The sequence below is a fragment of the Scophthalmus maximus genome, chromosome 12 (assembly GCF_022379125.1).
Source record: "Scophthalmus maximus strain ysfricsl-2021 chromosome 12, ASM2237912v1, whole genome shotgun sequence".
NCBI lineage: Eukaryota > Metazoa > Chordata > Actinopteri > Pleuronectiformes > Scophthalmidae > Scophthalmus > Scophthalmus maximus.
In genome coordinates this window covers 23,445,485-23,461,453 of record NC_061526.1, presented here as the reverse complement: position 1 = coordinate 23,461,453, position 15,969 = coordinate 23,445,485, and the positions used below count along the sequence as shown (strand labels likewise).

Below are 15,969 nucleotides of genomic sequence, written 5' to 3'. Positions count from 1 at the left end.
GATACCAAGTCCTGCGACACATTCATGTTCCTCTGCTCGACTTTCCCTGGGACAATAAATCCTCATATACTGTAGAACATCTATAATTTACATGCTTATTATTATTATTATCATATATATTGTACAGTGTAGATGGTGCAGGGATTTCTGACTTCCTCCCTTCAGTCTTACTTTGCAGCACTCTAGTAACGAAAGTCATATTTATATACAAGTGTGAGTAAATAATATTACAAGAATAAAGTTGTGTAATGAAACAAGAAAATAGTCATAATATTATGAGAACAAAGTCGTAATATTCCAAGAACAATTTTTTTGTAATATAACGAGAACCAAGTCCCAATTTCGAGAGGAAAGTCAAATATTACTTGAGAAAAAAATCTGAATTTTAGTAATGAGACAAGAAAAAAGTAATATTTCAAGAATAAAGTCGTCACATTACAAAAACATCCCCTGGGACCACGAGCACAGTGTGTGTCCCTGCCTGTGTGAGGCAGTGAACTCACTCTGAGGGTTTCTTAAACTCCGGGTCAGGACAGGACAACGGGTCACGAGCTTTTCTCCGATGGGTCCACACGAAACGAGGAAGAGCAGCACGTAACCGTGGTCACGTGTTCCATCATGGCAATGGACTGTTAAGACACTGTAGAGAGTTTTAAAACTGTTGTTTTCTTTTAATTTCTATCTTGTCACTTTCATTTTTGTAATTCCTCTTCATCTCTTTGTGTTTTTTTGCTCAGGTGAGCAACGGATTCTTCACCTGGGGAAGCAACCTGTCGACTCTGTCAGACATCAACATACGGATCCCCACAGGTAGGACCAGACGCTACTGACCAGACAGTGTTCTATCATACAATTTACCTAATGGACCTTATGACATTATAGAGAAACAGACGTTTCTAAAAAAAAAAAGCGTATTAACGGGAAGAAACCTTGTGAATATATATATATATATATATATTTATTTTTTCTTATATCGGTTTTTAAAAAATTAGTTTGAAGGGATATAAACATGTTCAAGATTCAGTCCCTTGTGTGTCAGTGGGCTGAAAGACTGTCTGGAGACCAGGTTATTTTTCTCAGGAGGCTGCCAAAAGCTGGACCGTGTAGTATATCGCACACACGCACACACACACACACACACACACACGCACACACTTGTGTCGTCCCCTGGGAAGTTATTTGCTTGCTATCCCAGTCATCCAGTCTACTACTACTGACACTTACAGGGTCTGTTGATCTGAGTGCTGGTGTCATGTTGTGTGTGTGTGTGTGTGTGTGTGTGTGTGTGTGTGTGTGTGTGTGTGTGTGTGTGTGTGTGTGTGTGTGTGTGTGTGTGTCGCTCAAGTCTTTCAGAAGACAGATTGTTTTTGGCCGGTTCTTATTTCTTCGTAGGGTTGAATTTAACTTTGACTGTCGGCATGTACTGTAGCGCTGATGGTCAAATTTCGTGGATGATTTTTTAATGATTCATTGGGCGGATGGAACCTCAAGGGTCTGTACCTTCAGATCCGATGGCAGGAAGAAAAAATTCTTAAAGGAATTATTAACTTAAGCTCTGGACATTTTCCTGAACTCTTCCGTCGTTTTCTACGTCTCCAGGTCAGCTGACGATGATCGTGGGCCAGGTGGGTTGTGGGAAATCTTCCCTGCTGCTCGCCATGTTGGGCGAGATGCAGGCGATCGACGGACGAGTCCACTGGAGCAAGTAAGACACGACAGAATCACGTCTCATACAATGGTTTTACTGTGGTTTTATTTAAAACCAAAAACAAGTTTTAACCTCTTGATTATACTGGAACTGCAGATTTTTCACTCTATGGAGTGATTTGGATTTTTTACACCTGGATTCCGGGAAAGGAAGATAGTGAGTGTTTCAGTGGCCTGATGTCCATTTATATTTTATAGGCTTCTTAGAAACAGTTCCACGACATTTGTCATTTTGTGGGAGCGACCATAAGTCGTTCTGTTCAAACATACTAAAGCACAACCTTTCATTTTTCAAATTATAGATACAATTATATCCGATAACCGTTTTGTTTTGAGTGAACTTTTCATATTTTCATTTTGTTTAATTCCCGTCTTTCAAATGTTTCTACCAGCATCTCTGCAAATGTTCCGTCTCACAGGAAGTCGTGAATTTGCTTCAACATCTCAGCAATTAAAAAAAAGAAAAGAAACGTAATCGTCGACTGCAGATTAACATCAGGGGGGATTATTTTCCCAGCAGCACTGCTCGGCTCTCTAACCTTTACTATCTGTGCATGTGACTGCCTGTATACATGGATGTATATCCGTGTGTGTGTGTGTGTGTTTGTGTGTGTGTGTGTGTGTTTCTCTTTCTTTACTTCCTGCCTTCTTGCCACATCAGGCCGCCTGAATGTGAGATGGTCCACGAGGCGAACATCAGGTACTTTCTCTCTGGTCTCTTCTTTCTCAAAATGCAGACGTAGCGACGTAGCTCTCTTGTTTTAACCAGGGTTTGTTGGTTTTGAGATACTTTCCAAAACCTCAAACTCATTTTGGATTCAGCTCAGTTCAAGAGTATTGATACTTTTTTCCTGTTTCCACAAGTTCCGACACATTGACCACATCGTCAGTGTAGCTAATAAGTGATGGCAACATAAACACCTACAGTCTGTTATATAATATTCACTCGTCTTACTGTATATTATCCAGACTCACACTGAAGGCAAACACAAAATTAGTCACAAAATTAGCTGCTTTTGTAACCAAAATTACAAAAGCAGCTTTTTTTGTCATTAGTAGATTTTTTTTTTTTATTCTGTGGTCTTTAGGAAAATTTATTTTGGAAATCGTTTGGAAGTACAGTATAAAAATTGAAATAAATTTATAGAAAATATTTCCCTTTTCATAATTTACGTATTGAATTGCTATCAGTTTGACAAACGATGAAAAGGAGAAAAACAGAAAATAAACTTTTCTTTAAAAAAAAAAAGGAATGTATATAACTTTCTGGATTATCAGCAGATAATTCATATTTTTGTTGGTAAACTACTGATATAATGAACCATTTTATCAGTTAACCATTACTTTATTTTGAGGGTTTATATTTCAACATGTCGACCGACTTCACGTTAAACGGAAGACATATCCACCTGAAAACCTGAATGTGTTCCTGGAAATCTCAAAATCTTGACCCTTAAGGTCACTGACAACCTCTGCAGAGGCCACGTTGATGTGTGTGTTGATTGATTGATTGATAGATTGATAGATTGTGTCTTCTTGTTTGTAAGTTAAGCAAAAAAATCTACTCGCCAGTCATTTTACTCAGAATCTATTTTCCCGTGTAGAACTGCAAGTACATAATCCTTTAATTTGGGGCATCCATATCACACACACACACACACACACGCCCTCCTGCTCATAGGTTATGACACATGACACATTACTGTGGAAGAATTACCGCAGACAGACAATGACAGCATCACTTACATGGCTCTTCTTCTCTGGGTGTGAAGGTTGAACTGATTAACAGTTGGCAGACGAACGACATGTCTTCACCGTGTCTGGAGTCAAAACACTTCACTCTCCTCTTATTCTTCCTCTTTTTTCTTTTTTTTCTTTGGTCATTTTTTTTCCACCGTCTGTTTTTTATTTGCATGTTCGCTGAGTCTCCTTCAGCAGAAAAAGAATTTAGCTGTGTGTGTGTGTGTGTGTCACCTTTGACCTTTTGTCTTTTTATCACACACACACACACACACAAACACGCACACACTCAGCTGATGGCAGCAGACTCTCACTAACGCACTGACGTGATTTTGACAGTTGGTCAAAGGCAGAGGAGTCTGACGAAGACATCAGGAGGTATATTCCTTCTTCTTCCTGTTTCAGACCTGAGTGACCCCCTTGACCCCTTCATTCGCCTTTTGCTCTCATCTTTTTTTTTTAACAACTCCATTTTTCATATTTACTCGGCCTCCATTTTAGAAGAACAATTTCTTGCCGTGTTCCAGGCCACGTTGTCCATGAACACGTCATCATCGTCAGTGTGCTGTTGAATTCCTGGAGCGGTTTGTGCTTTAAATGCTGGGAGTCATCGCTCGGACGCAAAAAAAGAAACCTTTTTATTGAACACATTTTTCCTCGTGACCCTCACGGGTTTTCATTCTTTACAGCTTTTGCAGATTTGATCTCGAGAGTCAAAAGTATGAATAAATTACATATGCTAGTATTTTTTTCTGATATGATCTGTATATTCAGCGAATGCATTTTCTAGCAATTTCAAAATTTCTTATTTAATTTTCCTGAGAATGTGATTTTTCCCCCCAAAAAGTTGATTTGTAGGTTCCACATTCACACACCTGAATTACAGTAAGTTTGTAATGGTTTAAAAAAATCCTCTAATGATGGTGTCGACAAATCTTTTCACGTTTTCTTCTGCATAAACATGACAGAAGATCGGACAAGAAAATTTAGCGCAAAAATGGAAAAACTTCATCAAATTCACATTTCACAAAAAATAAATAAGGCAGAGATTTAAATGTTTAGTTTTTCATGTGCGCAGCTGAAAATCTCGTCTGTTCTCAGATCCGACTCCCAGCAGAGTGTCACTGTCATCGTCCTTGTTCATGTTTTTATTCATGTCCATCACGTGTTGCTGTAGCTGGTGTAACTGTTGTTTGCCGTTGGTTGGTGATTTTTGCAGCTCATTAATAACCCGACCCCATGAATCATATCTTATCTCCCATATCCGACCGAAATATTTCCCAATGTTGCCGTGGAGTTTGAGAGCTTTAAACACATAATCCTCCCGCTGCTCCTCCTCCTCCTCCTCCTCCTGTTCATAAAGCTAAATGGAACATCAGTACTGATCCGATCAGTAGTTTTCACAGTGAACACTTCTGTGGCTCAATTTTCAGAAAAGGTAAAAGATGAAATTTGACTCCTGAAAATTTAGGGATATGGGTGAAATGCGGAAAATTCCACTTCTCTTGTTTGGACGCATTCTTAAAAAATCGACTGCCGCCAAAAACATAAACTGAAAATAGAAATATTTACATCTGATTAACAGTTTTTTCTTTCCTTGTGTCCTTGGAATTCATTTTTCCAACCTTGTTCACCTAATATAAACTGATTCAATAAGTAAAACGTGGCAAAATTATCATCCTGCTAACGATGTAAATATTTTTGTGAAATTCAATAAAAATATACTGTGATATATTTCCACGGTGGCTCAGAAGTTAGCCTTAAAGAAGGAGCAGGGCCTAATTTTAAAATAACTGATACCATCTAATGTTTGCTTTGTGAAAAATTAAAGGATTATTTAAAAATTGAGTTGTTGTACCTTTAGCCAAAATAAAAACAGAGTAAATATCACTGTCACGAATCAACTGTAATGGTCATAGACGATACCGATGGTGGTAGATCAGTACTCCTGCTCTTTAGCTTTATGAAAACAGGGCTTGTAGTTCTTACTTGCCATCTGTTTTTTGCCCCCGTTTCCCACAATGCATCCAGCAAGAACAGATACTCCGTGGCCTACGCTACCCAGAAGTCCTGGCTGCTCAACGCCACAGTAGAGGACAACATCACCTTCGGCAGCCCCTTCAGTAAACAGAGGTGAAAAAATCACGTCGCCTGATTTTGTCATGATGGTTTTTAGTCGGGATCTTTTAATGACGTGATGTTTTTCTTGTGGTTGTTTTGTGTTGCGAAGGTACAAAGAGGTGATTGACGCCTGCTCTCTGCAGCCGGACATCGACCTGCTGCCTTTCGGAGACCAAACGGAGATTGGAGAGAGGGTACGCATGTTCATCTCGCTGCTTAAATACTTATCATGTGGTAGCTGGAAGCAGGGGATCGTTTTCGCCCCCGTGTGTGTGTGTGTGTGTGTGTGTGTGTGTGTGTGTGTGTGTGTGTGTGTGTGTGTGTGTGTGTGTGTGTGTGTGTGTGTGTGTGTGTGTGTACAAAATAACTCCAAAACACATGGATGGATTTTCATAAAACTTGGTCGGAATATTACAATATGACCTCAGAAGTCAGCGTCAGATTATTCTGCAAAGAAGGAACAGCTGTGATCTTTCAATTCTGTATATTTTTATGCTTGTACTGATATATTTTTTAATTTTTTCTGTGCGTTGTTGTGGTTCAGGGCATCAACCTGAGCGGAGGTCAGAGACAGAGAATCTGTGTGGCCAGAGCTCTCTACCAGAACACCAACATCGTCTTCCTGGTGAGTCAAACTTCTTAAAAATGACAGAGACTTCTCTGTAATGTTTTTCTCACATATTTTAAGTTGGACGGAAACATTTATCAGTGATGGGGTTTTAATGAATCTCTATTCGAGAAAGTAACACCCTCTCTTTACTGGATTATCCTCAGGCATGTCCTCACCCCGACATGTCTTTATGATTGATCATATCAGACGGTGATGTGTGATACAACACGCCGTCCGCGCAGGCCGCTGGGACGAGGAGGCGTCCGTGTCTCCGCTCCGTGCGTCATGTGTTTATCTTTCCGAGTCGCTGCATCATTTCCTGTCGCCATCGCAAAGCGTTAATTGCTTATTGAGCAAAGCGTTTCCACATTAAGAGCCATCAGTGGCATTCTTCACTGACTCTGTAAGTTTGTGAACTGTACGATGAGGAGGGGATGTTTTGTTATACATATACGTCATCATGAAATACATCAAATAATCATAACACGCTATATAGAAGACGCACTGCGGTGCCCGGCCCACCCAGCCGCACTGACGCTAATGGAACAAATCAGATTTATCTCATTTGGCAGACGCTCTCATCCCGAGGAACCTTTAGCGCCGAGTGTTTGTCGTTAAATCAACGTAATGGTATAACACGATTATAAACATTCGGCAGCGATCAGATTTTCTCCAGCGTTGTAGAACAGGTAGTGCTTAGTACTCGGGGTAGTTTTTATTATTTGATAGAGAGAGGGTGCACTTGATAGAGACTTTCCATGATTTGGATAAAGTTAATCCCCTTTGTTTTCTGGTGACAAAATTAAAGAAATAAACTTTCTAAAATATTTGCTCTGCGTTTTCTTTACTTCCTCCTCATCTCCGCCTCTCGCCCACTCGCCGACAGGACGATCCCTTCTCGGCGCTGGACATCCACCTCAGCGATCATCTGATGCAGGAAGGAATCCTCAAGTTCCTCCAGGACGACAAACGGACTGTCGTCATGGTAACCCATAAACTGCAGTACCTGATACACGCAGACTGGGTAAGAACCGCAAGAACCTCGGCCCCCAACAGTACCACGGCTTACCACACTACTCTGTTGTTCATGTAGTCTTATTAAATCAATACTAGGTGGAAGAGTGGGGGCTCTCACAAACATCTGCGATATATTCATACATATATCAATGTTTTCTGTTGCGTTTGTGTCTCGCTCAAGATCATAGCGATGAAGGACGGGTCCATCCTGAGGGAGGGAACCCTGAAGGACATTCAGACTCACGACGTCGAGCTTTACGACCACTGGAAAACTCTGATGAACAGACACGACCAGGAGCTGGAGAAGGTAGAGTGGATACGTCAGGATCCTCCAAACCTGGAAGGAAAGTATCTGAATCTGTAAACTGTAACGTGTCTCTCGCGATCCGTCGTGTCTCTGTTCGTAGGACATTCAGCAGGACAGTCAAACGACACTCGAGAGGAAAACTCTGCGGAGAGCGTTCTACTCCCGAGAGGCCAAGAGCCAAGTAGACGACGAGGATGAAGGTGACAGATTCTCTTGCACGTTGTTCAATTCTCTTAAAAGGTTGTAAGGGGTTTCCTTGTTTCCACCATTTCAAAGAAGTGGATGAGAGGATTCAAGGCCACATGCATCTCTGTGGCGGTAGCCGTTATCATTCAGCTGTAGAGGGGGAAAACCTTTTTCTGTAAACCAATCGCTATCGACTCTCAGCTCTAAATTTTTGTTTTAATCTCATCAGAGGAAGAGGTGGAGGAAGAGGACGATGACAACATGTCCATGACCACCAACAGACGATCAAAAATCCCATGGAAGGTAATGCATCTATGCCGCTACACACTAATCCCAGAATCTTTCTGAAAATAATCCCTTTTATTTTGTTGCAACAATGTGTCATTTGCCCTCACATGGGACACTGCTAGCTAACTGGCTTTCTAGCTAAACGGCTAACTGGCTTTCTAGCTAACCAGCTTTCTAGCTAAACGGCTAACTGGCTTTCTAGCTAACCAGCTTTCTAGCTAACTGGCTAACAAGCTAACTGGCTTTCTACCTAGCCAGCTTTCTAGCTAGCTGGCTGACTAGCTAACAGGCTAACTAGCTAACCAGCTTTCTAGCTAACCAGCTTTCTAGCTAACTGGCTAACTAGCTAACTGGCTGGTCAATTGCACGGATTTGTTCAGTGAGTAGTGAGACTAATAGAAGCTACCGTTCCTCTGTTGCCTCTTGTCTTTTCACTTGACTAATATTATTTTACATAACCAAGAGAGCTGGTGCTTTAGTTGTGTTTGCATCAATCACAGATGATGAGTCTAGTGTTTTAAATTAGCTTGTTTTGTCAAAACAACAGTCAAAAAAAGGAAATCTTTGTATTTGAAGAGTTAAGCAGCAGCTCTGCCTCTAAAATGATTTCGTAGAGCTAAAATGCTAGTGGCTGCTCCTGTCGTCTCAGGTGTGCTGGTGCTACATGTCCTCCGGTGGTTTCTTCATGGTCTTCCTCATGGTGTCGTCCAAGCTCCTCAAACACTCCGTCATCGTTGCCATCGACTACTGGTTGGCCCTCTGGACGTCCTCCCAGACCAATCAGAGTTTGACCAACGCCACGCTCCCCACCCGCAGCGCTGAGGAGGCTGAGGTACAGTTTGACCCCATGGGCTTTTTGTAAAATGTGATTTTTAAAGGCTGATTCAGATAGTTGTGTCTCTCTGACCCGCAGCCCGACTCCTACTTTCTGCTGGTGTTTATTATCCTGTGTGCGGCCGGAATCACGTTGTGCCTCATCACCTCCCTCACGGTGGAGTTTCTGGGTCTTTCTGCCGCCACCAACCTGCACCACAACCTGCTCAACAAGATCATCCACGCCCCCATCCGGTACTCCACCGCTGTGTTCACACCAAACGCAAAGCCACTGTTTCGTATCGAACTGTTACACCCCTACTATTTACGGTTGAATGAACAACGGGTGAATGATTGAGTTACGGAGACGTAGGACAAGGAGCTACTCAAGCCACGTCAGAAAGTTGGTCACATAACCTTTGTTTCAAATGTCATTTGATGCATTCGTCACGTGCCTCCTCAGGTTCTTCGACGTCACTCCCCTCGGGCAGATCCTCAACAGATTCTCAGCTGACACGAACATCATCGATCAGGTAAATGGACGAGTGATAGATCATTAACGTGATAGACAGAGAACGAGGGAACGATGACCAAAGATGATGCTCTCTCCTTCACCGTCGCTTGTCTTTCAGCATATTCCTCCCACACTGGAGTCGTTGACGAGATCCACGCTGCTCTGTTTATCGGCCATCGGGGTCATATCCTCCATCACTCCCATTTTTCTAATTGCCTTGATTCCCCTGGGCATCGCCTTCTACTTCATCCAGAAGTACTTCCGAGTGGCGTCCAAGTGAGTCTCCCGTGGAGTTATTATTTATTTTTGACATTTAAAAAAAAAAAATCGAATGTATGGCGCTTTTACACCTACTTTACGAAACGAACCAAACCCAAACGGTAAGACGAGTACCTGTCAGACGCACCCAAGTCTACAATCCAATCGATATCAAGTTTAGGTAGACGCAGGAGGTGTTGACGACAGGACGTACGTATGTCATACAAAATTCTTTAGAGCGCTTCCTAAATTGAATGTCAGCTACAGGAAATGTTTGGATTCATGGGTTGTTTAAGATTGTGTAAACCTACAAACTGTTTATCGGATAGAATTCATATGATATAAATACGTATACTGTACACGTCGTGACGTCCGTCTCTCTCAGGGACCTGCAGGACCTGGACGACTCCACGCAGCTTCCTCTGCTCTGCCACTTCTCCGAGACGGCCGAAGGTCTCACCACCATCAGAGCGTTCAGGTACGACTCGACCGAGAACCGCTGAAACCACGACGTCTGTTCACTAACTCTGGCGGTATTCTCATCTAGTGGTTAAAATGTTGGTAGCAGTGTCATAACTAAGCATTTATAGTCATAGTAATATGTTGAATAGCCAGTAGCAGTAATATTTCGTGTTTGTGTGGTTTTACTTTCAAGTGTATTAGTTTAAACTCATGTTGTCACATCTTCTTGTATTTCTGTCTTCACCCTCTTTCCCATCGACGATGTAATCCTACATTAAACAGCTCTCATGCTTTTTTTCCCCCTCATCTCTTCCCTGAGGACGTCCTCACACACACACACACACACACGCAAATATACAAACACAGAAACTCGCACACAGAAACACATACACACGAATAGAAGCTCGTATCACACACACAAACACACACACGAATAGAGACAGTGAAGCTGGTGTTCAGACAGATTCTTGGCAATCATGGGACAGTTCCCATTATCTTTACCCAGTGGTCTCCCTCCAAACCCAGTCTGGTTTCACCCCTGAACTCAGGCAAAGATAAAAAAAAGTACTTAAAGCTCCATTTCAGATACAAGTTTGTGTCCATTGGTAATCAGGGCTAAAAACAAGGGAAAGGAAAACGGCCAATGTAGTATTTTTTATTAAGGTACGACTCTTTGTTTTCAGACACGAGGCCCGTTTCAAGCAGCGCATGCTGGAGCTGACCGACACCAACAACACCGCCTACCTGTTTCTGTCGGCCGCCAACCGCTGGCTGGAGGTCCGAACGGTGAGAGAAGCTCAGAAGGGAGGCGCTGCATGTGTCAGTTTAAGAAAGATAGACAAAGGAAATGTTTAGTGACAGTGTTTTGTTTTCGGAATTTCTTGGACGCTCGTTCTCCACCGCACAATCAGTGTGCAACAAGTATTGAATATATAAACGAATGGCCTGTAAGTTTTTAACTTGACTGACTGTGTCTGTTCTTGTCTTTCTCCATGGTGGTGCAGGACTACCTCGGAGCGGTGATCGTGCTGGCGGCGGCGGGGGCGTCCATCTGGAGTCTGGAGTACAGTCTGCGCTCTGGCATGGTGGGGCTCGGACTCACCTACGCCCTCACGGTGAGTTTCCTCCTGCCAGAGTTTTTCTGGTTCTAATGTTCCATCGCACTTTTATTTTTAAATCACTTTCCAGGAAGCTGAGCGTAGAAGTATTGACCGAGCGTAGATCCACGGTTTACTCATAGTCTCTTCTATGAGAGCATCATCATCATCATCCTCATCATCATCGTGGTTGAAACACGATCCCGTCTCTCCTTCGTACCATCACCGTGCAGGTCACCAACTACCTGAACTGGGTCGTGAGGAACCTGGCCGACCTGGAGGTGCAGATGTCGGCGGTGAAGAAGGTCAACAGCTTCCTCAGCACCGAGTCGGAGAACTACGAGGGATCAATGGGTAAACACGTTGACACACTGTACAATAGAATCTGTCCAGTCTTGCAGACGTACATTCAAGAGGAACTGACATTAAAAATGGACGGCAAAAACATCTCTGTTGCTTATTTATCCACTTGTCACTTTTGATAAGTCAAACAACATAAATGAAGCCAAAACCTTTGGGGGAAGTATCTCACTGCAGCATTCCAGCGTTTCCAAATCTAAATTTCATTCTAATCTGCTGAAACCGCAACTGACAAATAATACGCACGGTAGATCTCAACATGTTTTTGTTTTTTTCCCAGCACAGAGAGATAAGGATGTGTTCGTGGAACAGAACAGAGCTGATCTAATGATAAAACTAACCGACAGTCCAGAAGCTTCATTTCATGTGTGGTTTTTTGACGAGATGTTGCTGTTGCCATGGTGAAATACAAAGGGCTGCTCTAATCTTTTCCTGGCAGGACAGATAACGAAAACAAGGAGGCGTTTCATTATTTCACCTTTTATATAATCAGTCCAGTGTCAGTGCAGATCAGCTGCCAAATCGAACCGAACCTTCTCAAAACCTTGAACAAAATAGGAAAACTCGTCACCGAGACGGAGCAGCTATTTCAGGAAACATAATAAATGAAATTCCTGAGCTTGAGAGACGGTTTGAAGAAACAAATGAAGGTGAAGGAATGAAAAGAAAAACCAAGACAGAAAAAGATTCTATTAGAATATTAGACAGTGGAGTTCAGGAAAAGGGTTTTTTCGTGTGTCTCTCATTGACTTTTCTTCCGAAACGTTTGCAGTAAAAATCTGAATTAAGTTATTAAACCGAGTGACCCGGAGCAGAAATATTTTCTTGTTCCTCTCTGACATAATGGAAGCTTCCAGAGAATTTGATAATAAAAAAGGAGAAACAGATTAAACACAGCCTGCAGCAGGAGCATGTTAATGTTATTATCCGTGTGATTTATAGTTTTCAGTGTAATTATATATTGTGGCATTGAAGCAAAGACAATTTTTTTGTTACACGACAAGTCCTGTTTACTGGCAGGGAGAGTTTGACAGAATGCATTGTGGGAAGTGTAGGATCCTTGACCCCTGCTGGCGGGTTAAATGGTTCGGTATTTGAGCATCGCTTTTATAGTAAAACTCTGTTATGACTCGCTCCATATGGTCTGTAAGTTTTCTGTTTACACCAGCCAGGACCGTAACGTAGACAAGCGGAGAGCAGTTAGTGGCCTGTGTTCTCTCGCCACTGACGCTTCAATCTTCCATCCAGAGTCTTTCAGGGTCGGTACGTCGAGAGAGAATTAACACAATGCCCGTCTTCCTCCTCCTCCTGTCCCCTGCAGACGCCTCTCAGGTGCCTGAGAACTGGCCCCAGGACGGCGAGATAAAGATCCAGGACCTGTGCGTGCGCTACGACCCCATGCTCAAACCGGTGCTCAAACACGTCAACGCCTACATCAGCCCCGGCCAGAAGGTAGCGAACACGACGCCGCGTCGAGAGACGAGTGTCTTCAATGAGCTGAAATCTAAAGATCGGATTCGTGTTTTGGCCAATTACGTAACAGCCAGAGCTGTGGTGGAACTTGCTGTAGCGTATTAAATCCCTGTACCGAAGCAGCTCTTAGGTGTCAGGTAATTCACACAGTGCTGACGGGAGACGAGGACCCTCACATCGCACTGACGTGACGAAAGCAGTGACGCGTGTCCATAGGACCAGAGGAATGTTCTCAAGAGAGACAGACAGAGGTCAAATGTGTCTTTTCGGAAGTTTTTCCTTTTCTATGAATCTGAAAGAGAACGAATTTTACGGAATCATAGGGGCGATATACATATACCCTACACTTATCTGGATATAGGCTACAATATATACTATTTTTGTCCCGCTACAGTTTCATAGTGATACGAAAACATCCGTAAAGTTTTTAATGTTCTCGGCTTTAGGCAGAATTCAGCGACAAGCTGTTCTGTACGAGCGTACTGTGAGCGATCAGCTCCAAAAGTTAATCATCTGGAGAATCACACCCAAGTGACATTCCCTCCAAGTTTGGTGAAAATCCGTTGATGCGTTGTTGAGTTATTTTGGACACACACTCACACGAATTTTGTAAATGTTGAAGTTCTGTTGAATTCAAGTCAAAGCCGCGAAGAGAGAAGTTTGTGAATCTTTAGCCGGAGGCGTCATGTTTTTCGGAGGGAATTTCGTAAGGTGTGTTCTCTTTGACTCAAGGATTAAGTGATTAAATTAGATAAACACTGCGTGAAATATTGTTGTTATGTTTCTGTCTTTGTGAAATGTGTCTCGTGTAAAGTCTGGAACGTCGCCTCCGTAGAAACCGCAAACTGACACCGGACTGACCAAAGTCCCGTCCACTCGCCGCACGCAACCCGCCGCCGTATTCACACTCGGGCGTGTCATGTCTCACGGTCGTGTCACCGTCTCTCTCTTCCTCCCATCAGGTGGGAATCTGCGGCCGCACCGGCAGCGGGAAGTCGTCGCTGTCCTTGGCCTTTTTCAACATGGTGGATATTTTCGAAGGTGGGTCTGTTCACACAGAGAGAGAGAGAGAGAGAGAGGAGGAGAAGAAACCAGAGTTCTGCTCCTCTGACCTCTCTCTTCTGTCCTTCTCTGATGGTTTAGTATGTTTACGTCTCCACAAAATGAAGATTACAAGCGAAGCAGAACTGGACGTGAATGAGTGTTAGCGTCTTCTCTATCTAGCCTGTGTTATAGTAGCGTGTGTTTACGTCGGAGAACATGTTTATTTAACCGGTCCTCCTTCCATTTGACGTCTCTTTTAAACACTCGCTGTTCTTCGTGTGCGTTTCTCTGTCAAGAGGACCTGAAGTGGACTCTTTCATCTGATAATTGAAATAAGGGCATAACAGCGAGACGTGACCTACTTTCTTCCGCAGTTATTCTAAGCGTCTGGGTCATTTGTCTTCAGGACGGCAGCCATTTTGTCTTAAAACTGTTGTGTTTTTTTAATTATTTATTGGATTTCGAAAGCAAGTCGTAATCGTATCGTTCTGTTTGTACTGACGGCTGCGAGGAAGATTGTACGCACAGTCACTTTTTCCACTTCAAACACACACACACACACACACACACACACACACACACACACACAGCTGGGCAGACGTTTCCTTTCACTTCAAGTCAGGACGTTTGCGTTTCCTTATAAAGCAGCGAAATGAAACCGGCGCAGCGTTCGAGGGATCGCTCTCCCGACCAAGTGGGACGGGAACTCTCTCCATTTCATACAACATAATAAACATGACAAAAAAATATTTTTATCCAAGAGATCATTTCAATTTCACAGCAGGAAAATGACGGAGAAATTAAATACCGTAGTACAAAAACGCTGCAATGTGGATTTGTATTGATCAGGAGTGATGATTTAGTTATTTCTTGACCAAGTGATGATTTTTAAACTTCACAAGCATAAAATATGAACACATTAACGTATATGCGTCGATAATACTCTGCTGCAGTCGCTGGGACGTGAGCACGTGTTTGTTTGTGTTTTCGCAGGAAGGATCGTCATCGACGGGATCGACATCTGTAAACTTCCTCTGCAGACTCTCAGGTCGCGACTTTCCATCATCCTCCAGGACCCTGTGTTGTTCAGCGGATCAATTAGGTACAAAAAACAAACGCACGCGAGTTCAGTATTCAGCACATTTGTAATAATCCAAACCTTCCTGTGGCGTCGTCACACGGTTCCCGTCAAGTGTTTCTCATCCTCTGTGGTTTGGAAGTTCGGAAACTCTGCTCGATTTGAAAACCCTCCGGGGAGCGTTACCGGCAGAAACGGAGACGTTTGGGAACGAAGACGCATTCGCTTTCCCGATCGGAACTTATTAGTCAGGACTCGACTACTGCACCAAGAAAAAAGAAACCCCTCATCATTTGTGTTGTCGTAGTCATACCTTTGGTTCTCCAACGCATATTGTTCATTTAGCAGACACACGACATTATGAGCTTTTAGTCATGACGAAGCAGTGACATGTCCGATCAAGAAAAACACAAACTGCAGCAACGAACGGTTAAAAAAAACGAAAGACATTTGTCACATGGCGGTAAACGTCCCAGCTGTGGGGTTAGTGGTTGAAAACACAGTGGGAACTCTGACCGGGACCTAATCTGACTCTGGTCTCAGACGTCATGGACCGAGGACGAGGTCGTCTGAGGGATGAAGGAGCGCTGCCTCCTCCTCCTCCTCGTCCGTCACACACGCTCACAACCTCTCTGCGACTCTCGTGTTTGTTATAAAAGACAAAGAGCATGTGCTATTTGTTTGGACAGATATGCCGCTTCAGATAATTATATGTGTGTGTGTGTGTGTGTGTGTGTGTGTGTGTGTGTGTGTGTGTGTGTGTGTGTGTGTGTGTGTGTGTGTGTGTGTGTGTGTGTGTGTGTGTGTGTGTGTGTGTGTGTGTGTGTGTGTGTGTGTGTGTGTGTGTTGTGTGTTGTTTACGTGAACGTGAGTCTGGGGTGAATGGTCGACAGT

The 15,969-nt window shown here is 43.1% G+C and overlaps 1 protein-coding gene across 8 annotated transcripts in view; it reads left to right on the top strand.

Annotated features, from left to right (window-relative positions):
• Positions 1–15,969, top strand: part of LOC118289754 (ATP-binding cassette sub-family C member 9) — a 43,362-nt gene that overhangs the window by 16,447 nt on the left and 10,946 nt on the right. For 4 of the 8 annotated variants that reach the window (XR_004786246.2, XR_004786232.2, XM_035616753.2 and 1 more), the window contains exons 19-40: positions 738–810; positions 1,600–1,705; positions 2,369–2,407; positions 3,787–3,825; positions 5,479–5,580; positions 5,678–5,762; positions 6,113–6,193; positions 7,065–7,202; positions 7,377–7,502; positions 7,603–7,702; positions 7,918–7,991; positions 8,626–8,808; positions 8,890–9,044; positions 9,253–9,322; positions 9,422–9,579; positions 9,947–10,039; positions 10,707–10,809; positions 11,028–11,138; positions 11,354–11,474; positions 12,802–12,932; positions 13,916–13,994; positions 14,991–15,099. Coding sequence is in view for 4 of the 8 variants with exons in the window: in XM_035616753.2 (XP_035472646.1) it covers positions 738–810; positions 1,600–1,705; positions 2,369–2,407; positions 3,787–3,825; positions 5,479–5,580; positions 5,678–5,762; positions 6,113–6,193; positions 7,065–7,202; positions 7,377–7,502; positions 7,603–7,702; positions 7,918–7,991; positions 8,626–8,808; positions 8,890–9,044; positions 9,253–9,322; positions 9,422–9,579; positions 9,947–10,039; positions 10,707–10,809; positions 11,028–11,138; positions 11,354–11,474; positions 12,802–12,932; positions 13,916–13,994; positions 14,991–15,099 (2,276 nt within the window). In the remaining 4 variants the exon portion in view is untranslated. The remainder of the gene's footprint in view (positions 1–737; positions 811–1,599; positions 1,706–2,368; positions 2,408–3,786; positions 3,826–5,478; positions 5,581–5,677; positions 5,763–6,112; positions 6,194–7,064; positions 7,203–7,376; positions 7,503–7,602; positions 7,703–7,917; positions 7,992–8,625; positions 8,809–8,889; positions 9,045–9,252; positions 9,323–9,421; positions 9,580–9,946; positions 10,040–10,706; positions 10,810–11,027; positions 11,139–11,353; positions 11,475–12,801; positions 12,933–13,915; positions 13,995–14,990; positions 15,100–15,969) is intronic. The other 4 variants (XM_035616768.2, XM_035616761.2, XR_004786244.2 and 1 more) reach the window with 2 other exon arrangements.